We start from the raw sequence: 23533 nt of genomic DNA, 5'->3' as shown, positions 1-23533 counted from the left end.
ATGCTGGTCAGTACGGGTTGGTGAAAGAATTGGAGGCCCACAGGGTCGATTCAGATATCACTCACCACTGACATCAGGAGACACCAAGCCAGCATCTGATATTGGGGATTCTACCACAATGTCATGTTTATTTATTTTTTATTAACAAATAAAAAATTCTTTCAACCAGCTCAGTTTAAAAGTCCAAAAGATCCAGGCTGTTTAAAAATATAAGTACAGTAAAACCTTGGATTGCGAGTAACTTGGTCTGCGAGTGTTTTGCAAGAAGAGAAATGTTTTTAACTAAATATTAATTTGATAAACGAGCGAGGTCTTGCAATACGAGTAGTACGTGTATACGCTTTGTCTGCTGAGCATCAAGTGATCACAACTGATATACGAGTGCTTTGATATACGAATGCTTAGGATTACAAACACGTTTCCGGAACGAATTATGCTCGCAATCCAAGGTTTTACTGTAGTTCACTATCCTCAGGGGGTCAATGCAACCGATTTCAAGGTCAATGCAACCGATCTAGAAAGCTAGCCAGGGTTGACTCTGGATGGCGCTGGGATGGATGGCCAGCAGGCGCATGCAGTTTGCTATAGACAGCTGCTGCTGCTACTGCTGCTGGGCACTGTGGTGGGAAGCATGGGACATGGCAGCAACAATTATTGTTGTGCTCCACTTCCATGCCCCCCGCTCCCTTCATTAACCCCCACTGACCAACGTGGTGAAGTCAAATAACCCCCCCAAGCCTACATGATGCATCGAGGTCCTCATGATGTGGTGAGGCCCGCATCCAATACAAGGACTTTACATGCACTTGTATACCCACAAAATGTAAATGAAATCAAAATGTAACAAGAATGGGTCACTGGGTTTTTTTGCAATAGATTGGGCAGCAAGTCAATGTCATCATTCTAAGATGAAGAAAATTAAGTGGTCTTAGGTGGGACCACAAAAGAAGGGATGATAAACAATGGTCAAGAATAATAAGGGAGTGGCAGCCAAGAAATGGAAAGCGTTTATATCAGCAAAATAATCTAGACGCACGTTGATTAAAAATGTGGAGGGAAAAACTAGAGGACCCAGAGAAAAAAATGATGATGATGACATAGATTACAAATCTACCTTGTGACGAGCGTAATTCGTTCGGACAGCCGCGAAACGCTGAATAGCGAACGGGCCTCACCTGTCCTGCCGTCTCGCTGGAAGTCAACGTGGTACCATTCTCCGTCGTTGACGTTGCTCTCCGTCGCCTTGAGCTTGATGGTGCCCGAGCCCATGTCCAGCAGAAGGAAGAGGTGGCCATCGAAGAGTTCGATGGCAAAAAAGTCGCCTTTCCTACTCCGCAGACCCTTGCTATCCTTCACTTCGCTCACTTTGCCCTGGGTGAAGATGATGAGGCCGCTGGGCTCCGTGGTGCGGAAGTCAAACGAGATGGAGCCCGTGCGTTTGGTCTTCCACTTTGGCAGCGTGATGAAAGCCTCGGGTGCCTCAAAGGTAATGGGATCCAGAGCGGCGACATTCTCGCAGGTGAAGGAGATCTCCCCGACAACTTTCATTTTCGGTTCGCCTTCCTTGGCCAATTTAGAGAGCTCCAGCTTTTGGTCGCTATTTTTGTAGATAACCTGAGGTGGTGGTGGGTGGGGGGGGTACAAAAAACACACGACCAAATATATTTTGCAAACTGCCAACCGAAGTTCACTGTCTCACATCCTGCTGTCAAAAAAATTATGATGTTACGCACGAATCAAAGTTATTGAGGCAAACTGCCAGTTGGCAGTTTGCCTCAATAACTCTCACATCCCGATAGGAAAAATCAAACACGATGATGGGCCAAATGAAGCGTGTTTCTGGTGGTCGTGGATTACGATTGATGGCGCTGATGATGCAACCCTGCAGTGCTACCTTGTTTAAAAGTGGGGTTCCAGGGAATGCAATAATTCTGGGGGGAGTGCACAATGCAGTTAAAAGTTGAGCGCCCTGTAAACAAACGTTCAACGTTGGACAGAATGACCAAGGATACAATACAATCTGCTTTTGTCTATCGTGCAATCTGCTTAGCCTGTCGCTTTCATTGTAAACGAGCAAAGGCTACGATTCCCATTGCTTAATTGACAATACAATTTTTGAAACCTTCAGTAGAGGGTTCAGCCCAGAGGTGTGGACTCGAGTCATGTGACTTGGACTCGAGTCAGACTCGAGTCATGAATTTGATGACTTGCGACTCGACTTGGACTTGCATAACAATGACTTTGTCCCACCTATGAGATGTGGACTCGAGTCATGTGACTTGGACTCGAGTCAGACTCGAGTCATGAATTTGATGACTTGCGACTCGACTTGGACTTGCATAACAATGACTTTGTCCCACCTCTGGTTCAGCCCCTCCCCTTAACACTACAGGGCTACGATGATGCCTTCTTTTTCCTCGTTATACTTGCTAAGCTGTAGGTTTAGCGAATCATTTTCAGTGGTGGTCCACCACTGGTGGTCCACTGCAATATAAAACTAAACTTTTGTAAAGTTGCTGATTTAATCATACAAAGAAAGACAAAGATTAAGGCTGGAACAGCGCATGAGGGGGCCATGTGGCCAACATATCACACGTGACCACATGTCTCCCCAGTACTGTTGGCACACCACACGAGGTACTCATTTTAGGCTTGGAGAGGTCCAGGGGAATGGTTCTGATATCACTGAAAAAAAAACTATTTTTTATTTTACCAGGTAAGGCCCACTGAGCTATATGGCTCTTTTTCAGACACAACCTGGCCACAAATGATAGCTCAAAGAAGTGCATTATCTAGTGGAAATGTATATCAGCCAAATACTCTAAACGTATGTTGATTCTAAATGTGGAGGGAAAAACCAGAGGACCCGCAGAAAAGCCCACGCGGAGAAAATGCAAACTCTAAATATTCAACAGGCGTCAGGGTCAGGATCGAACCAACGACGACCGTCTGCACACCAGGTAAGGTAGTTAACATCTAATCACCACGGCTAACATCACTTGCCACTGATATTAGCCGTGGCTAGAAATCGAACTCAAGGCGCGGGGTTTTTAGCAGAGCTGGCCAGCTACGACGACGTCACTGCTACCCACAAATTACACAACAGACACACGTCCAGTCACAATATACGTTTTCCTAAGATTAAATCCATGAGTTCTATTAGGTGAAGGATGGCTCCGGGGTCAGAGAACTTAGTTGGCACCACTGGGTTTCAAAATGGGTTTCGGCCGCCCGTTATTAAACTGGGTTATAAAGTGTCGCGAGTTTATAGTGTCAGCCCAGTTAGTTACCAATGGATAGAGAGAAAAGTGAAAAAAAATCCATCACAACAAATTTGGGGTTTCACTTAATTTGGCCACATTGCAACTCTGCGAATGAAAAATAAGTTGAATTGCCATGAGATGAACATCTTTTTAATGGGGTGTAGTACATTCATGGGTTGCTGCGCTACGCGAGAGTTCCGAATGGATATTTTTTCTCTCATGACATGATGCTGATAGCACACCTTAAATGAATTTCGGAAAATCTGCTAAACAGATCGAACATTAGCTTAAAATGCGTACAATACTAAAGATTAGGAACCACTTAGACAAGCATATCGTTTGCTCGCTCACAGTATCAATACATAACCGTATGTCTTAATAAGCTTGAATACCAACTTATTCGTGGATTTAAAAAACCACCTTTGATATTTTTACAGAAAGCCCAAAGATTAGGACCTAATTTTGAATTCGAAGGGAGTCCATGCAATGTTCCACGGGAGAAATTAAGCTCTCTAATTTGAACTCCTGCCTCCAACTACTGAGTAAGCCGAATTAATCATCACATCCATCAATCTACAACTAATGAGCATGCAGATGGCACCATTTTCAAAGCATTAGTTTGGCCGTCTCGTTTTTGTAAAAAAAATTACAGATTTTTTTCATATATACTCGGTTCTAAATTGCCTTTAAGAATGATGAATACAAATTAATTGTAGGTGCAATTTTTTTGTTTTAATTTGTCAAGATTCAACCTTCTCTCAGTCCACTGTCGTTTCGTTCTAGAGACGTGGAACATTGTAATGTCAGCTGCAATTTGTGCGTCGATAAGAAAGTGCTAAAGGTATTTTATGTTCCTTAAAGTGCCTCATTTAATATGCACTGACTGTCGGTGATAATGGTGTTATTAATATCAATTGATTGTTTTAATGTTAAATATATAGCATCGGATATTCAAGCGAACTCTGATGAGATTTGTGATGCTCAAAGCATGAGGATTAACACATTCTGAATGTAAGTACAAATCATTTATGCAATATTTTTTTAGGACCCTGTATTCGTTCTCTGCAATTTTGGCGCTTTTTGTTTTGTTGTTGCTGTGCTCATGTAACCAAGGATCTCTTCTGTAAAATAGCTGGGCAACTGGCTAAGTGGATTCATCCGTGTAACAAATCCAACTAAACTTAAAACTTAACATTCAGGATGTCCTAAAAATATATATTTTTTAATAAAAGTGCAACCCTGCAATTGCTTGCTCACTCTCCTGCAGACAGAATGGCCTCCACCTGAGAGCGGTCTCGAGACCTCTCTCTCTCGAGGGTATTTGGCCTACTCTTCTATGCTGGCCAAACATCTTGGCAGAGGTGGGAGTGCCCAGTTTAGCCTACGACACTCGGCATGTCGGTTGACTAACTGTGATGTACCAAATTTCGATTTAAAGCTTTCGTGACTGTAGGGATTTATATTCTTGGTTCTTTCGGTAAAGTCACGTAGAAGGGAAATAATAAAATAATAATTAAACATAATATAATAAAGTTCTCACGACGTTTCTGCCACAACACAAGCAGCCGTCCTCAGGTGAAACGACGTGAGAATTTTACTATATTATGTTTTATTATTATTGTATTATTTCCCTTCTATGTGACTTTACCGAAAGAACCAAGAATATGTGATGTACCAGTTTATGCTTCTGGGTGGACAGAGGCAGGAGGATTTAAGAAACCTTTCCAATTTTTCACCTGCCATGCCGGGACATCAAATGGAACTGGCGAGCTCTGGATTACAAGCCCAATGTGTCCAAGCATTGCACCACAGCAGCATTCACTTCCCAAAATTTTATGATATTTACTAATTTTCCCCAAATGCATTTGGCATCATCGCATGATATGAAGAATCCATTTTGAACTCTCATCAGAGAAAAGTGTCGTCGCATGTGCCGGCACAAACTGTGGAGATTTTTTTAAGGAAATTCTCCCACAAAATTATTCAAATGGCCTTTGCATCCTTTACACAGGAGCAGTTGCACTGTGCCACACAATCCGCGAATTGAGATTGTTCATTGCAGCCAAACGGATAACTTTAATTCTCACATCTGGAATTTTGCCAAATCAAGTAAAAAAAACTGTATGTAATTATTTTTGTGCAGTCATTGGTGACAGAGCTGAAACTGTCAACTCACTACACTTGAAAACCTGGTTTAATCACAGGTGCCTGCCCAGATTTGAATCCAGGACCCAGTGATGCCGGATCGATGCTCTGACCTTGAGCCACCTGGCCACCTACAAGAATCGGCTTTTCAATCCATACAAAAGGCAGCTAATCTGTATGTGGGTATGTGTGTGTGTGTGTGTGGAAAAAACCTCCTCGCCCACTGAACCAAGTTCAATAAATGAGAAGTGATATGAAAGCTTATGACATGTAGTTTATGTGAACAAGGTGGAAATTACAAAAAAAAATATTGACCTTTGACACAACGATTTGGCTTATCGTCCCTGTCAATTCTTATCCACGCTACCATTTGCAATATTGTGAAATCATACGATGGATAGACACGCACCATTTCAATGGGTTTCCCACTACACTGTACATTAAATGGTGAGCGACACGGGTCAGGTGAGTTTATGACTGGTGAGTGGTGAATGTCAAATGAGCCGTGAATGTCAGAGGAGGGTTATACTGGTAGGAATCACCTGGTTCCACCAGCCCACAGGGGATTATTGTGTCCGTCCGTCGTACATCCAAAAATGGGAGGGGTGGGACTGGGTGGAAAGGGGAAGGTGGGGAGGGGCTGGGTGGGGAGGGGAGGGTGGGGAGGGGCTGGGTGGGGAGGATGGGGCTGGGTGGGGGGTGGGAGGGGTGGGGCTGGGTGTGGAGGGGCTGGTCACCCCGTGGTGCCCTTATAAAACTCAACGTTTAACCTACTCATGCCGGCTTGTGCCCGCCCTCACAGCCTGCCATATTTGCGGAATACACCACGCCGCCGTTGACCCTGGCCATTGACCGAGCAACCCAACGTTCCTACCAGCTCCCTCCGCAGGAATGTGTTTTGAGTGTCATATGACTGTCATGTCACCCCATCCATAGGATGGGCTGCCCACCAGCATTGCATAAGGGAATGTGTTGTTGCTTGGCAATATCAAGTTTCCACTCACTCTAACTTTAAAACACAGTGCCTATAGGCCAGCTTAGGAAGTCTCAACACGTTGGCATTCTTTAGGAAATAACATCAAAAGAGTTAAAACCCTTTAGACGACAATGATGGCCTTCAGTATAAAATCTACTCCTGAGCAATAAGTTACATATCGTCCATTTTATATACTTAGAAATTATCTCAAGAAATGCATTGCAGTGCGAATAAATTTAGCAAGTCCTTCCATGCATGCGTTTTCAAATATGGAGTGTGCCTCTTGGGCAAGTGTTAATATTAAGCACTGGCAGGAAAATCAATTTTCAATTTAGGTTCTTTGCAATTGGGATGTACAAAACCTGGGTTCTGGCCTACGATTTCGAACATCATGCAAGGCTGAGTATTCATCTTTGTGAAAACAGACAGCTGAGAATTCATATTGCTCTGACACGGAATTACATCGTGCTCCTGTGTGAGTACATTTACAAACAGCCACCGGCTTTACAGGGTGACTTTTAACATCCCATGTTGCCCGTGGATGTTCACAGTGAAGCTAAGTAATATCGGTCATTGAGCTAAAGAATAGGCATGTTACGTTGCATGAATTAACACAATCTGGGCGTTTGTAAAATGGCTTTCAAAAACTATGCACTGCTTCTGACTTTACGGGTAAAAAATATGAAGTATAATGCCACGTAGGACGCTGTTGTGGTATGATGTTTGCACCCTGGATGTGTACTTGAGAGGTCATTGGTTCGATTCAATCTCGTGGCGTGGCAATTGAAACAATAGTTTGTTGAATGCCCCCCTGGCCCCCATCTACCCAGCAGTAGTACTACTGTATTTTACCAGGTCAGGTCCACTGAGTTATGTAGCTCTTTTCAGAAGCAACTTGGCCACAAATAATAGCTCAACAAAGTGGCTTATCACGTGGACATTTATAGCAGCCAAATACTCTAAACGTATGTTTCTAAATGTGGAGGGAAAAGGCAGAGGACCCGAGAAAAATCCACGTGACCACGTTGAATAACAAGCAAACTAAAAATATACAGGCTCCATGGGTCGGGATATAACCCCACGCTCTCCTGTATACGAGGCGAGATAGTTCACATCTCAACACTGCCGCGCCCTATAAATGGGTACACCCAAATTCAGTCAATCATCAGGTCGCATATGGTAGAGCAAAGCGTGGGTACTCACTCCTCTTCCAAGACATCTGGCCAGTATGGAAGAGCAGGCCAATACACCTCCTAGAAGGGCTCTCTAGAACTTCCTTTAGTGTAGGAACTTTCAGCAGCAATGGCATGAGCAAGCTATTGCAGGGCTGCACCTTTACCTTTTACAATGATGTCGTTACCATTCAGTTGCTATTGCAAATAGCAGCCAAGGTAGTAGAACGTCAATAAACAAAGGTGCAGACCTGAGGGATTACTATCCATATTGACAAGAATGTAAATTTGACTCCACATACACACAAACATACCAAAATAAACTGCTACTGACATCACAAAAGTAATGGAAAAATAAATTTTGCAAAACTGCACAGTATTTAGTAAAACAATTAAGAACATTAAAAATATCAACATTATGAATATTATTTAATAATTCGATGTGTACATGTACATTATGATTTTGCAAATGCAAATGTCTGTTTATTTTTTGCCTGGCATCGTGTATATATCTGTGCCTTATTTACATTTTTAAAACTACAAAAATACCATGCAATATATATTGTTAGCAAATCAACATTTCTTTCCTGTAAACAAAGGGCGAGATGTATTGAGATCTCTAAAGCTGTCCTGCCGAGCGTCCTTCACCCGCACCCCCCCCCAGCCCCCTCCTTTCACCAACTCATATTGACCAGTGTGGTGAAGTATGGTTCACTAAGACTGAAATAGTTTTTTGACTGAATTTATAATATATACATACAATTAAACAGTTATCTCACAAAAAAAGTTCAGGGAAACAAGCCATTAAAGTGAATATTCTTTAGTTTAAAAAAATCCCATTACTCAATGTCCAAGCAAAAAGCAAATTGATTTCAGTACAACAGATTATCTAAAAATGCAATAACTTCTGTGACAGGCTATTTACTTATATAAGTGATAACTGGGAAGATCAATGACATTTGTGACATGAAAGTTTATATTTTATCCCCACACCGAAAAAGACGTGGGTTTAACGGGGGAGGTATTTGTCTTACTGTTTCTTTATTTTTCCCCATTGCAATTTTTTTGCGATAGGCAATAATATAATAGATTTCGGTTACGAAGGCAAGGTTCACGCTGAGAAAATTGGAAAATAAAAACAATGAAATCAATAAAACACATCATATTTCATCTCTTTAAAAGTCTTGATGAATCATTATTTATGGTTTGCCACTGATATAAATTACACGCACCGTGGCAAAGTTTAATTAACAGATATTGACTTTGCTTTGGAAATCAATTAATGCAACGTTGACAAAGTGAGGTTGCTTTGGTCGAGAGGTGGAAAATATTAGAGATCAGGACCAATATTTTGGTAAAGACATGCTCACGCAATTTATCATTAACATGATTGAAATGGACACAGACTTATGGTGAAGCTTACTCAGAGCTCATCAGGTGTTCAAACCTTTTGAAGGATAGATAATTGACCGAACAGTGCCTGTTGTATCGATATGTTTTGGCTGCATTTTTTTTTCCCCACAAGAACTGCCACAGGTAATTGCTACTAACTGCAGGCTACACAGCACTTCAATCTCGTAAGGGTGACATATCAATGCTTTATAACAACGGTATTGCATATAGTGCAGTATAACAATAAGCAATAATGTGAAGTGTTTTTTAATTAAATTCTTGCCACTGTGGCTGAACAGAAAATGTTAATCATGTCATTTTCAGCAGCATAAAAGTAGACAAAGAATGACCTTCATATGCCAAGTTTTATCAGCATTCTAAATACTCTGCGCTGTGTTGCCGTTAAGAAACGTGCAGTATTGGCAAGACACAGGACTAACCGAGTTGAATGCATACCGGTTCTTCTCTGGGACAGAGATTGATCGCACCAGCCCATTCCGTTGAGTTACAAATCTGGAGGTTAAAAAATTGCCTTTGGTTTTTCAAATTCCCAGCCGTTTATCTTAATCTATAGAAGACTACCCTGAAGGTCGGAAATGGCACGGGAGAATAGAGTGTGTTCGCAGTAAATTAGCTGCCATAATTTTCAATCAGTCAGTGAAAAGACCCTGCATCTCATTAGAGGGAGAGGGGAAAAAAACCTTTTACACATCACATATTTTATGCTGGGATTGAAATCAAAACTTTCAGTTACATATTTCTGTCTACTTAATGTATACAAAACAAGAAAAAACATATAGAGTGATGGATATTTTTTGCTTTGATATTACAAGTGTCATTTATTTGATGATTTACATTTATTTTAAAATTATCACGTTGAAATTGCTGAAGAAATTCATTTAAAAAACATAAACAAAATATATGGTACAAATCTGTGCTCACTTATAACAAGAGATCAAATTAAGGCGAAATCCCCTGGATAAAGTACTTGAATTAAAGTGATTTAATGCTTGACAAACATGCAAATTAGCATATAAATACAGTCTGAACAATTGTGATTAAATTAAAACAGCTTTTCAATTGCGTCGCAGGCAACACCTCAAACTTACAATCAAAAGGACATCCATTCAACCATCATGCAGCATTAAATTTGAACAAGCTTGCTTTGAAAAAAAGAACCCCCCCCCCTCCACCGTTGGAATTAATTGCATTACATAACGTGTAATTTTCAATTGATTGGACGTGTTCTCTTTTTTTCAACGGCCACAATTTTGGACCATCCGCCGCGCCTCGACAAAGCCCCTGGCAGCAAGGAGTCGGGGTGGCAGCAAGGAGTCGGGGTGGCAGCGGGAGACCGCCTCGTTAGGCCCTACCTCCTTCAGGCAGCCCATGAAATTGTTGCTGATGGGCGATCCGGGAAGGTCGGCCGTGTTGGGGCTGCCGCCCACGTAGAAGAAATCATCGGAGCCCAGCATGGTGTAGTCCTCCTGCGTGTAGCCTGTGGACGTGAGGATCCCGTCGACGGATATGGTCACCTGGGCGACAAGGGGAGAGCGACGCGCGTGGGGCGGTCTGCGTGATGGGGTGGTGGTGCTTGCACAGGCATCGTCCGTTGGTGGCCTTGCAAATGACGCTTCCTGAGCCGCAATCAAACGCGTTTAGTTTTTTTGGTTCGTTGTCGAAGTCCCATTTTTATGTCTGAAATGTAAATGAGCACAACGGCACGATAGCGATCCCTGTAATTTTCGCGAGATTAACACCAAATTTGATGAGCGCTGCTTTTGTTTCGCTTTACGATATGTATGTATGTATACATGTATTGAGTGCACACAGTGTATGGAACGAACGCCTGATTAGTAAATGCACCGCATACACAATGTTGTGAATAGGTACGACTTCATGTGAACTTGCATATTACCTGGTCTCACATTGCTCGATTCGAAATGCACAATTCTGTTCTGAGAGTAAGGAGAATAAATTTAAAGTACCCGATGAAGCCATAGAAAACTCATCTCCCAACAAGGTCAAATGTTACTGACGAGCAGTTAACATGCACATCACCAAACTGCAAAAATGCGGAATTTCTACTGTGAAGACTTTAGATGCGAAAAAATAAAAAAATAGGAAACATTTATCATCGTTAGTGCTGTTTAAAACTTACCCAAGAAAGATAATTAGGTTTATTCAGAGGCGACAGATTTAGAATGCACAAAGTCATTGATGTATATGTCTAAAAAGGGTATGTTTGTTTTAGTTAAACTATTTAAAGTATAATGAAAACTATATACAGTACATTTAGGCACTATTAAGCTGACAAGGAATGGAGTGGTGGCACAATGGTTATCACACTTGCAATGAACCTGGTGACCTGAGTTCAATTCCCAGCCACAGCGAACATCAGTCACGAGTGGTATTTGAACCAGTACTAGCCATCCCTCCTTTACCAATGTGCACTGACCAGTGTGGTGAAGTATGGTCAATCCCCATGACCAACACAGTGTCGTCGGAAGGCCTTCATCCAGCAGTAGATTGACAAAGGGTTTTGAAGAAAGAAGGCTTGCACATTTCATTCATATGAAGCATTTTTTTTTGCAGAGTAAGAATGAAATGGGAAGGAAAATATTTTCCCAGCAATTATTTTGCCTAGTGCAAACTAACACCATAGTTTGAAAATGATCTCAATGAGTATTAATTTCCCACAAGCATGATAATACATCCAAAATAATAATGCATAGATAAGTTTAAACCTAAGCTGAGTGGCATAGCTAGCTAGCAGTTCGCAATCGGAAAGTTGCCAGTTAAAATCTTGGTTGGGGCAAATCAAACATGTACCTCTTTTTTACGATAAACGTGTGCCTGTTATAGGAATGTGGCATTTCCAACAGGCGATGCGAATCGGCAGCAGCGATGCTTGTTCGAGCAGACAATCACTTTTAACTGACGAGTAATAGGGGAGAGCGTAAATCAGAGAGTGGAGTTGGCTTTCCCTTGTACACACGCAGAGGAGAATGACGCTGTCTCCCTTACAACCAGCCAAAAGCTCGGATTGTAACACTATTGTTTGCATTCAAATTATCAAATTCCTGTAACAGAACAATATGTGCCAGCACCTGCCAGCATGGTTTCATTGACATGAGAGTATCCCTATTATATTATTAATTATAAATGTCTGCCACTGAAACAGGTTTTTGCCTTTTTTTTAGAAGCTATGTAGGGATTTTAATTATATAACTTACATCCTGTGAAATTAAATGATGGTCATAGCTTAACCCAATAACTAAACTATAGCAGTTGATTTGACATTTTTAGAGCTAATTTTTAAATCAATTTTATTCCATACATTACATACTCGGCACTAAATATGACCATAATTCCTCCGAGCACTTTAAATTGAACCTTATATTTCTACAAGGTAACATAATGTTTAATTGGTGTAATTATTCGGAAATTTGAGGAAGCAGTACCGTAGTGGTTAGCCCACTGCCATATGATACCGGTGACCTGAGTTCGAGTCCTAACCACGAATAACATCAGCGGCGAGCGATGTTGTAAATGATCTTGGGACCCCCCCACCCCCTCCTCCCTTCACCAACCCACAAAGTCCAACGCGGTGAAATATGGTCAAACAACCCCATTGACGACACAGTTTGTGAAAGCCGTTCATCCAGCAGTGGGTTGACAATGCTGTCAATTACCTTTAGTAGTATTATTGTTAAATATATTGTATAGTTATTATTGCTCAGAACACGGACCTGGAAAAAAGGAATATCACAATTCATTGAGTTCACCGCTCGTGACCTTCATGCTACTATTGGCAAATGTGAACACATTACTGATACAGCCACGGCTACACTATATCTATCGCATCTTAATCGTGTCAGGACTTGACAGAAACATAATAACTTTAGTTACCGGCTAGCACATTATTTATTATTACACACTGTAGGTAATGACACAGACTATTAGCTATATATTCCACATTGCTAAGTGAGAATTTATTTTTATAATAAAAGCAAGTTATTTTAATTTTGTATGTCATCATCATCATCATGTGATAATTAATCCATTGCTAGATGCAGGCATCGTTAAGCCATCACCACCTCTCATAGTCCCTCGATGGAATAATCCACCAGGCACACCCACACACAAGCTGATTTCATTGCTCCATTTCCTCAGTGGACGTCCTCTCTGGCATGATTCCGCGATAAGCGGCTTCGTTGCAAATTAATTGACCACTTAGCAGCCACAATAGTGTTGTTAATCCACTGCTGGATGACAGCAGGGGGAGTCGTTTGACCATACTTCACCGCGCTGATCAGTGCGAGTTAATGAAGGCGAGGGACCCAAGACCAGTTCAAATATCACTCACCACTAACGTTAGCTTAGAACGGGAATCAAACTCAGGTAGTTGGGTTCATAGTACGGCGTACTAACCAACGCACCACAGCTTCAATGCTCCACCCCCATGCTGAGTATATATTGCAGAGGTGTGGACTCGAGTCATGTGACTTGGACTCGAGTCAGACTCGAGTCATGAATTTGATGACTTGCGACTCGACTTGGACTTGCATAACAATGACTTTGTCCCACCTATGATATATTGACTATCACAACAAATCTCTCATCTTTAAGCAAGTTAAATTGGAGGATAGGATGAACAATCATATCATATATTGATGGCATTAATTTTTAAACTAAATATATATACACATTAATACAATAATCATTCCTTTGCCAATCTTCTCCTATATGATGGCTTCACCAAGCCTTTGGGTTTTGTGGGTTTGACTATACTTCACCACACTCGTCGGTACGGGTTTGTGAAGAAGGGAGGGGCCCAGGAACTATATGTATAGTTACAGGCCTTTGTCAATCCACTGCTGGATGAAAGCCTCCTCACAAAATTGTTCGTCATGGATTTGTGAAGAAGTGGCCCATCACTTGTTCAGATATCACTCGCCACCAATGTTAACTGTGCCTGGGAGTCATACTCAGGTTGCTGGGTTCGTGGCACAGTGGGTGAACCACTACACCACCAATGCTCCCTATATTAACACATCTGACTGAAATTCATAAGTCTCCTTGGGGCATGAAAGAGGGCTTCATTTTAAAATACTTCGAGAAAAAAGTCAAGAAAACAATGACTCACAGTTGTTGTTGTGGTTGTTGTTTATAGCAATGTTTTTATCTGTAAACATTCGCCAGTGCAGATCATGCATGTGTCTATGTATTATGAGACTATTCGGGCTGAAGCCAAGCCAATTTCAGTCATTCATGTTCATTGGTAGATAATACTTTATCTGTAAAGCATTTTGTTTGTCTTGCTCATGCGAGGAGCTGCTGATGTTGATTTTGAGCTCATGTCAGCCGTGCGTGTCAAGGCAATGCCACTCCTTGCAATATTTGTGTTTGTTCATCGGCCGCTCTCCAGAGGATAGTGTATACCGAAAGTGCCCCCACTCACCCGGCGCTACTCAAATCAATTCATGTCGCAATTATAGTAGTTGAGTGGGCCAGTCTCAGTCTGATGCCCCATGTGATTTTTCTCAGAAAATGTTCTGGTTTCACTGCAGCTCAAAAGCATAAAATCTGGCAGGTCTAAATTGTATGTAATGGTTTTCCACCTACGGGGCATCATTATAAAGTTTCTATTCTGGCTAAAGTTAGGTATGTTATGAAGAGGCATTTAAAAAATATATTTTTGTTCCCATAGCCATAAGCCACGGTGACTGAAAAACCTGTCAAAATAGATGGTTATTCACGTATACCATTATATATAACATGTCAGTTTTAAGAAATATTAAATATGTGGTTTATTTTTTGTTTTGTACTTTTAAATTGTAAAGTCCTTCATTTTCCAAGGAATAATGGCAGAATGTTAGAGCAATGTCGGGGAAAGGAAGGTTAGTTGGGGAGTTGAGAGCAGTGGGAATTTCAAGGAAAATATGAATGAGAAATAAACACTATCGCTGAAAAAAAATTACGTTCCTGAATTTGAGAAAAAAAAAACATGAGTGACAGGGAACATGTTGCGACAATTTTGTTGCAACAGACATTCCATACAAGGTGTACCATTTCATCTCAAGCATGGCCCTTTGTCTACTTCAAAAAATGCTACATGTTCTGCTGCAAAGTCCACCACGAGGGGCCACGGGGATTTTTTTTTATTTATGACACCGTGAATAGGGCCGTTAGAGGGGCATAGGCACTCTTACCCTCCGTCTCCACCACACAAAAATTCCACGTGCGTGGGTATCTCGCTGATGACCTACCTATTTGAATGCCCTTTTACAAATCTTACCAATTCACATGTAATTATTGCTTTAAGCACGTGTACCGATATTACTCCCGACTATGAGTGTTCATCAAAAATTCAAGACCTCAACTGGGAAAGGGAAGAAATCTGAGGACTGAAGATAGTGTGACCGAAAAGGTGGAGTCCAAATTATGTCAATGACATTCATTAAACATCTAAGGCTTAACTTCTTACATATCACAAAACGTAGCAATGTTTTTTTCAATCAAAGATTGTTTTTTTAAATAAATTTCCTTTTCATTGAAAATAAGAAGGATAATTGAAATAGGGTTAAATATGCATGTGGGTTATGTTCAAAACAACTGATGTCAGTCAAGCACATCAGACATAAAAATGGGCATAACGGAGTATTAATGACTAAATCACATTGATGTTCTACGCCAAAACCTTACCTATGCGACTGTGTTTGTAACACATGCCTCTGTTAGTACGAGAAAGGCCGTGCACTGACTGGAAAGAACTCTCACAGGCACAACGTAATGGTGCACACAACGCGCACACGCGCACACACAGGCACACGCGCGCGCTCACTCGCTCACACGGATCTCACATCTGCTGTGGGAAACAGTACAACAAAGCAGCGGGTGAGCGTGGTCGGAGCACTGTTCAGGGCTGCAACCATTGTCTGAAATCTGAAGTGACAGGTGGTTTGTTTTTTGCTCAGACATTTAATGCAATGCCTCAGGGCTCTTATCTGATTTTTACTTTATTCTTTTAAAAGAATATGTATTCCACCGGTGAATACCATGTTACACATGGTGGCATATAAATAAAAATGTCATTATTTTTTATTGGAAAAAAATCCTATGAAAAAATTTAAACACATTTCTCAATAACACTGCGCTAGAAGGAGAAAGGAGAAAATATCGATGAAGAAGGACGATTGCCCAAAACATCACTTAATCTTTATATTTATTTTCCATTTAGTGCAGTGTTATTGACGGATGTGTTGAGTTTTTGTTATTTGTGCACCACTGCCAATGCAGTATCATATTTGTTGTTGATGTTGTCTAAACCAATTATGATACTAAACCAGGATGTCTCGTAAGCCTTTAAATGGGCACGGAATTGTCGCAGCCGGAATGCAAGCCGTGCATATCCTGCATCGCGATTGATCAGAAAGCGTCGTGATCACTACCAATACACTGCGCAATTAAGACCACTCACGATGCAGGAAAGCATTGCTTAACATTGCTGGCTCAACAATTTCTGGGGGATTTCCCAGCTCTCATTTGGAACCAACAAGCAAATATCAATTAAGCAGCTGATCACAAACACATATTTTGGCAAAAAACATTGTCTCGTGAAATCTTTCGACCAGAAAAAAACATGATCCTTAATAATCATCCCAATTGCTCGAATAGTTGCAACCATAAAACGTGTCACCATGGCCAGAAGCTGTGCAAACTATAATAATAATAATAATAAACAAAACACGCAAATCAAGGACATCTGTCTGGTTTTAGCACTGTGGCATGCTTCAGCCCAACAAACTGATGTCCCATTGGTGATGCCCAGGAAGCGCACGACAAATTAAAGCGAAAACAATTCACTGGGATCTGCAGTGTTATTCTCATGCCATGCACAGAGAAGAAGTGGGAGGGATGTTGGAGGGGGGTCGGGAGGTTGGGTTGGGTAATCAGAAGCTTGACGCTGCCCATTGGCTCTCACAAAAGCAGAGGGTTACTGTTAAAATGCAGCAGCTTTGATGCTGTATTCATCTTAGTTTAATCTGAACCGATTTAACAAATAATAGTATTAGTAGAGCAATCATAACAACAAAAAGGTCAAATGATATACGAAACAAATCATGACGAGAACAAGATAAATAAACGATAACCAAACCAACAAATGGCTGCAGGGTTTTAAAAGTAAGCGGAACGCACTGACGGCAGTTGCGCGTGATTTGATTGGAGATGACAGCTAAGAAATCAAGAGATGTTAGAAGATTCAAACACAAGGCAAACCCAAAACAAATGGCAATTAAAAAATGGTATCTACCACAATCTGTAGTTTGTTTACCATAGCGTGTCCAATGCTTGACAGCTTTGCAGAAAGGGGGAGGAAAAATGGAAATTAAAATTGTGAACTTAAAGATTGTTACTCAAAACATGATGGCAATAAAGTGTTAGTATTGTACGTTAACAGCCGGTCAAGGTTAGTAAATGACACATTCCATGAATGAATTATGTTAGTATTCTAATAAGCATGTTAGTTAACACATAAGTAAGGCAACCAAATTCTACACGAACAAAGCAGACCAAAAAATAGGTCTTAAAAACAAAGTTGTGACACAATAAAATCAAGCAAGTTAGTAGCTTCCTGCGGTTCCTCCTTCCTATATTCTATTTTCTGAACGGTTTACTGTAACTTGAGGTAAATACCATCTCATACTGGTTGGTGTGTAGCTATATTGGGAAGTTCCTTTTATCATATGGTAAGTTTTATCAGGTCATGAAATTAAATATATGACAAACTGATTTATCTAAATCTGATTTATCAGAATGTTATCAGAGGTATTTACATTTTTATTTTAATGTTTTTCATCATCAACAGCAAGCAAAGTCAGTACAGGTAAATTGTGTTCTAAACGTGGTCTGTTTTATAAATTAATCTTGTTCACAATATCCCGCTCTAATGTTTTTTGTTATATATATGTTGACCGTTCCTCCAATTCAAGACGTTTTATTTCCACTCTTTCCCTGTTTAAACATGTTACTTTTCAACAACTCTGAGATATCTTCTTAACGCCGGCTAGCGTCTTGACTTTTGATAACTCTGTCGACCTTCAAAGGAGGAGGGGAAACACAGGACAACAATTCTCATGATAGAATTATCGCCGATGAACTCGTTTCATTTTCCGTCGTCGAGGAGAGCCGGTCTCCTCCTTCCATCTTTGCCACCTGTCCGCCACTCTCCTGCGAAGCCACACGAACATTTACCTGCCGCAGGTTTCGAGTTACTTTGACGTCATGCCAGTTGTTGTCGTTGAACTTCCCAGTGACTGGTTCCACAAGCGCCTCAAAAGCACCCGAGCCCAGGTTTATAACAAGCGACACGGCACCGTCCTTGAGCGCCAGGTTCACGTAGTCTGCTGCTTTGCCCGTGTGGAGGATCAGACCGTTGCGCTGCAGGGTCTTGAAGGACAACGTGATCTCATCACTGCTGCTCTGGATGGGATGAGCGGCCAGGTCGTAGCAGAGGTACTCTGACCCTTTGAAGGTGGCCATGCTCTCTTCTCTTCCTGTAATATTACAAGAAAGAAAACATTTCATTACTATCATTATTATTACACTTGTTTACCCATATGCAGGAAAACTTCAGTGAGTCTCAATGCTCTTTTTCAGGAGGGTCCTGCCAAGTCTTTGCAGAATCCCAAAATAGTAAGTGCAGGCAATTTTTCAGCATTGGGATGTTTGGCCAATACCAATTACATTGCGTTTTTCTTGTTTAGCTCCAGGAGGAGACTGGAGATAACCAGAGGAAATCCATGGAGAACAGAGGGAAAAGATGCAGACTCCACACACTCGAGTTGGTTAATCGATCCCCAGACGCTTCCCGCTGCGAGGCGCAAGTGTCAACCACCGAGCCACCCTGGCCACCGCCCAAACGCGAGGTTAAGAGCGCAACGGGAGGATTCACAACAAGGGATGTAAATGAAGCGCACGTTGATTGGTGGAATTGGACAAGGTCAGGAGGGTCAGGTTTTCAGCGTTCATCATGTTAGGCGGAAATGACATTCGCCGCGTTAAATAAAATAAAATACATTTTCAACACATTATGGAAAGATCCACCCCACCAGTGAAAACACTTTAACCGTCTTTGAATTAAACATAATTTTGAAATGTATTCGGAACGAAATCATCCTTGCCAGATCAGTTTCAAATGAGCATATATCCCAAATGTCAGCATTAATGTATCGTAACTTTATGCATCGCAACTTCCATTCGATGGTTACAAAATATATACATTGGATAAGAACCTCCACTTGTAATGGTAAATAAATAACAAAAAATACGTAATGCGTTTCGGTAACAAACCAAAAAAAAAACCTGCAATAAAATGAATAAAAAAACCCTGAAACCAACGGTCACGGTCTATGCCCGTTGCCATAGAAACTATCTGCCCTGGCTGGCCGGCCATTACAGTGCAGCCTATGGACAAGCTCTGCTGTATCAGCATTGTGTGTGTGCGTAATTTACGTTTGGGCCCCCTTGGCTCCGTTATTCTCATTTCAAAATTCGGCACGCGCTTTTAAATGTCTGATTTTATTGTAAAAGCCAGACCTTTCTGCGCACGTGGTGTGTGTGTGTATTGCCCTATTAGTTTATTTAATTATCTTGCAGAAACAGACGGTTGAAATGCTGAGAAATTAAAGGACATCAATCATACTTTTAAAAATTCCCGTGAAGGAATCATTCAGTTAGACGCAAGTGAATTGTTTTCGTCCTTCAAACCTGTTACTTCACCTTTCAAGTGCACGTACAGTATATAATTTGCCACGCTGTATGTATCTTTGTTGAACTTCTTTCGCACCGTACGTAGCCAACCGTGCTAATCGGAGTTGCAAATGAAGATACAGTTTTGCAATCTGCACATTCCCACAATTATCTGCCGGTATAATGGCGTAAATGATGAACGTGCTTGCAATTCGATCTCCAGGCACGGCAGTCGAAACAGTAGGGGGTGAGTTCCGTCAATTTCACCCACTCTCTGTCCAAGCAGATGTGTCGTCGTGTTGTGTGTGACGGGGTAAAGTGTGGGTACTGCAACCTCTTTCAAGATGTCTAGCCGGCGCGGGGAGAGTAGCCTTGACATGGCTCTCGAATGGAGGCCGTTCTTGCCAGCGGTGGCACAAGCAAGAAATTGCAGGACTTCACCCTTGCCATCATTTATTTTACACAGGGTTTTTGACAAAAAAAAATCACAATTAAAAACTAACGCAAGCTGACACACAGTAATGGTCAGCTTTGTATATTCTGATGCCCTTTAAAAAAAAATCCCGAATTTTCAATGCATTGTTTAACGTGTTGATTAAAGGATGCTGAAATTCAATCTTCTACAAATGATAGGGGAGAGCAGCTTCCATGGACAATGCTGGTCTGTCGCATTGTCCCTATTAGCCAATCGGTATGCACAACTATAATCAATATCGTGTGCGTGTGTGGGCACAATGCATGAATGATTTTAATTATTTTTGTAATTATTATTTCCATTGTCCAATAATACTACCAGCGGGGTGCTGCCCGTGGTGCAATGCTTAGCTCACTGGACTTTCAATCCCGAGGTCACCGGATTGATTTGAACCTCCCGCAACGGCAGTCGAAACAATAAGGGGGCACCTTTTTTTAAAATCCCCACCGCGTCTGTCCAACCCAGCAGTTTAAATTGGTGCATCGTAATCGGTTGATTAGCAGGGTTCACGATAGATCTCATAGAGATGAAACAATTGTAAACACATTTTTGGTACAAAGGTGTTGTTCCTAATTGGGACTCACTGTTGAATAAACAGGGCAAATTGGGGATGATCAATAAGCCTTTTCGGCCAAGGCGGTAACGTGACATGTCATGAGCACAGCTACCCCAGCGACCTGGCGATGTTGTGCCATGCGCTGTGCGACGTCATTTCATCATGCGGACTCGGAAGATAACGTTGCTCAACATCTTCAGCAGCCGCTAACACTAACACCTGCATGCTGATTTAACCACTCCATCTCCACGGTGGTCCTCCACTTGGCACTTTCCCTATTAGGGCTGCCACTGTTATCACTTTTGTCAACAGTCACTGTCACGCATCTAAATCGCATGCACCTCTCCATATTGAAGGTTGATGGTATGTATAGTATGTTTTATAATAAAAAAAAAGGTTATGCTTACAAGGATAACCACGTTTCAAAGCGTTACAGAATGAATGCGTATGTATTATATTTCTTCCTTGCTGTTTTATATATAAAAAAAAAAGCTTTTGTGTTACGTGCGAATGGACGGCTGCTTGCGTTGTGGCCGAAACGTCGTGAGAATTATTTTATTGGTTTATTTTTATTATTTTATTATTTCCCTTCTACGTGACTTTACCGAAAGAACCAAGAAGACGTGCGAATGTGTTTACACAAAAAGAGAAAAGCCCATGCCCTAACATAATGAGTCGACGTAATTTTCGCAATTAAAAACACAATTACTTTTCACTTTAATGTGTTTTAATTGCACACCCTAGATCAGAAAAGATTTTAAAATCAAGTGTTATGTACTTTTTCAGTCATTACTGCATAATTTCCAGACAATTCACAATTTGTATTTATTTGTCCATTATTACTCTGTTAAATAATTGTCGAACACATCAACAATTATACCTAATCAGTGCAGGAAAATATTAAGTTTTACATCCAGGTACTCTGATATCCTTGATAATGGATATCTTGCAGCATATTCACAAATCTCATTAGTTTAGATTCGTATCATCACTGTCGAATCAAAGCACTATTGAGTAGCACAATAAATGTAAGTGATCCCTGCTCAAATGACCATTGAGGCAGCACTCATTATCCATTTACAACTCTGAACCAGTGATGGAAATTCCACATTCCTATGGCAGGTGCGAGTCTGTGCAGAGCACAACTACCGTTGACTTTACCACAAACTGGTGCTATTTTTTTTATAGCGAATCCAGGATTTAAACTCGCAACCTTCTGATTGCGAGCCGATCAATGGCCGAGTCACCTGCCATGTAATAGTTGCACAAAAGGTTAGAAAAAAACCAAGGAAGAAAAAAAAACCCAATCTAAATAATTTCGATTAATGTCGACATAATGTCCGGGGCTTAGCGCGCCCCCGGAATAACATTAGTACAGCCTTCCAAACATCCATCGCCTCCGGTGTTTTTGAAACGCGTTTTCTTTTTCTCTTTCTCCATGATGTTGTGCCAATATATGAAAGGCGCAGCAGGTGTGTCGTGCACCGGAATCAATAAACATTTAATAGCCACCTTGTCCGGAGTAAAAATACGCACAAATACACCTCGATGGCCTCACGCTGAGCACTTTAGCATGGATTTTCATCATGCACCATCGGCCGGAGAATCACAGCGATACTAATGCTCTTCATGGATTTTGAGCAACATCAATGAACGTCCAGCGTGAAGCCAGATGGTGGCACGGCACGGTGCATTCACGTGTAATAAGATCCTCCCCATGAGGGACCCCTTTTCCCCTCTTTTCTTAGCCGTGATTCCCTCCCCCACCCACCTCTCCCATCAACAAAAATCCACTCCTACAGGAACGGCTACCCACCTCTGGTCCCTTTCCAAGGACAAACAGTAAAAACAAAAATTTGGCCACTCTTGCGCTGACGCGACGTGACGATGCCCCGCGAAAGAAACAACACTTTCCTGCTACAGCGATTCGTAGAATCATATCTGACGAATGCGTTTCGCTTGTAAAACATCCGCTCGGGAACAACCGGCGATATTTAGTTCGTGTGCGTTACGTCGCACGCTGCAATTGCGCGCGGATACAGCAATTGTAGTTAAGAGTGAAGGGGAGAGGTGATTAACGTTATCCACGCGCACACTCCTTTGTGTTTATTTAAATATGCATTACATATTAAGCGAGGCTTAGCCAGCGCGCACGTTGGCTACGTTAATCGAAGGATTTGCATTTTTTTCGCTTTTTTTTTTGTTCCACAAAAGGAATTATACAAATAAAAACTAGAACGCGCCAATAATTTCGGTTTTCAAGAAATGTTAATTGCGTTACTGCGCGTGGTGATGCGCTCCACACCGACAGCAAGAGAGGAAAGTTAACCCGAAATGATCGTGGACGTCTAATTTACGCCCAAGATAAAGATTGCACGCCCCCCACCCGCACTTTAAAAAAAGAATATATTATAATGGGTTTAATTTAATTAGGAACAATATTTATTTAAGAGATGTTAATTTGGGTAGCACGTATTGTGTTGCCTAATTTACACCATTTTTCATGAAATATTCACAATAATGTTAAATATAATTGCGTGATTCTGCACATTCGCATTTACAACAACAAAAGGATTATTTAGACAGTTTTCTGGCACAGCCGATAGTTTTACTCCGTTGCTTCGCTTTTCATCGGCTTTCTCCAAAAGCAGATTCACTTCAGTCGCTCGACCACTGACAGTCGAGTTACCGTACGCGTCACTCTTCTCTCGCAATTACCATGACGACTGATCCCACGAATTTCACCCACTGGTCCCCTACACCCGGTCTACCAGACCGACCGTCGCATTCTCGTACGTT

General features: G+C 41.4%; 1 protein-coding gene across 11 annotated transcripts in view; it reads right to left on the bottom strand.

Moving 5' to 3' along the window:
* LOC144944023 (neurexin-1-like) overlaps positions 1 to 23533 on the bottom strand; it is a 389198-nt gene that overhangs the window by 261970 nt on the left and 103695 nt on the right. For 8 of the 11 annotated variants that reach the window (XR_013639554.1, XM_078872018.1, XM_078872025.1 and 5 more), the window contains exons 5-8: positions 18207 to 18508; positions 17287 to 17310; positions 10322 to 10483; positions 1176 to 1614 (exon numbers count right to left, since the gene is read on the bottom strand). Coding sequence is in view for 10 of the 11 variants with exons in the window: in XM_078872018.1 (XP_078728144.1) it covers positions 1176 to 1614; positions 10322 to 10483; positions 17287 to 17310; positions 18207 to 18508 (927 nt within the window). In the remaining variant the exon portion in view is untranslated. The remainder of the gene's footprint in view (positions 1 to 1175; positions 1615 to 10321; positions 10484 to 17286; positions 17311 to 18206; positions 18509 to 23533) is intronic. The other 3 variants (XM_078872021.1, XM_078872024.1, XM_078872028.1) reach the window with 1 other exon arrangement.

The sequence above is a fragment of the Lampetra fluviatilis genome, chromosome 33, assembly GCF_964198595.1.
Source record: "Lampetra fluviatilis chromosome 33, kcLamFluv1.1, whole genome shotgun sequence".
Lineage (NCBI taxonomy): Eukaryota > Metazoa > Chordata > Hyperoartia > Petromyzontiformes > Petromyzontidae > Lampetra > Lampetra fluviatilis.
Note: the sequence above shows the minus strand (reverse complement) of the source record. Positions and strands in the feature narration are given on the sequence as shown.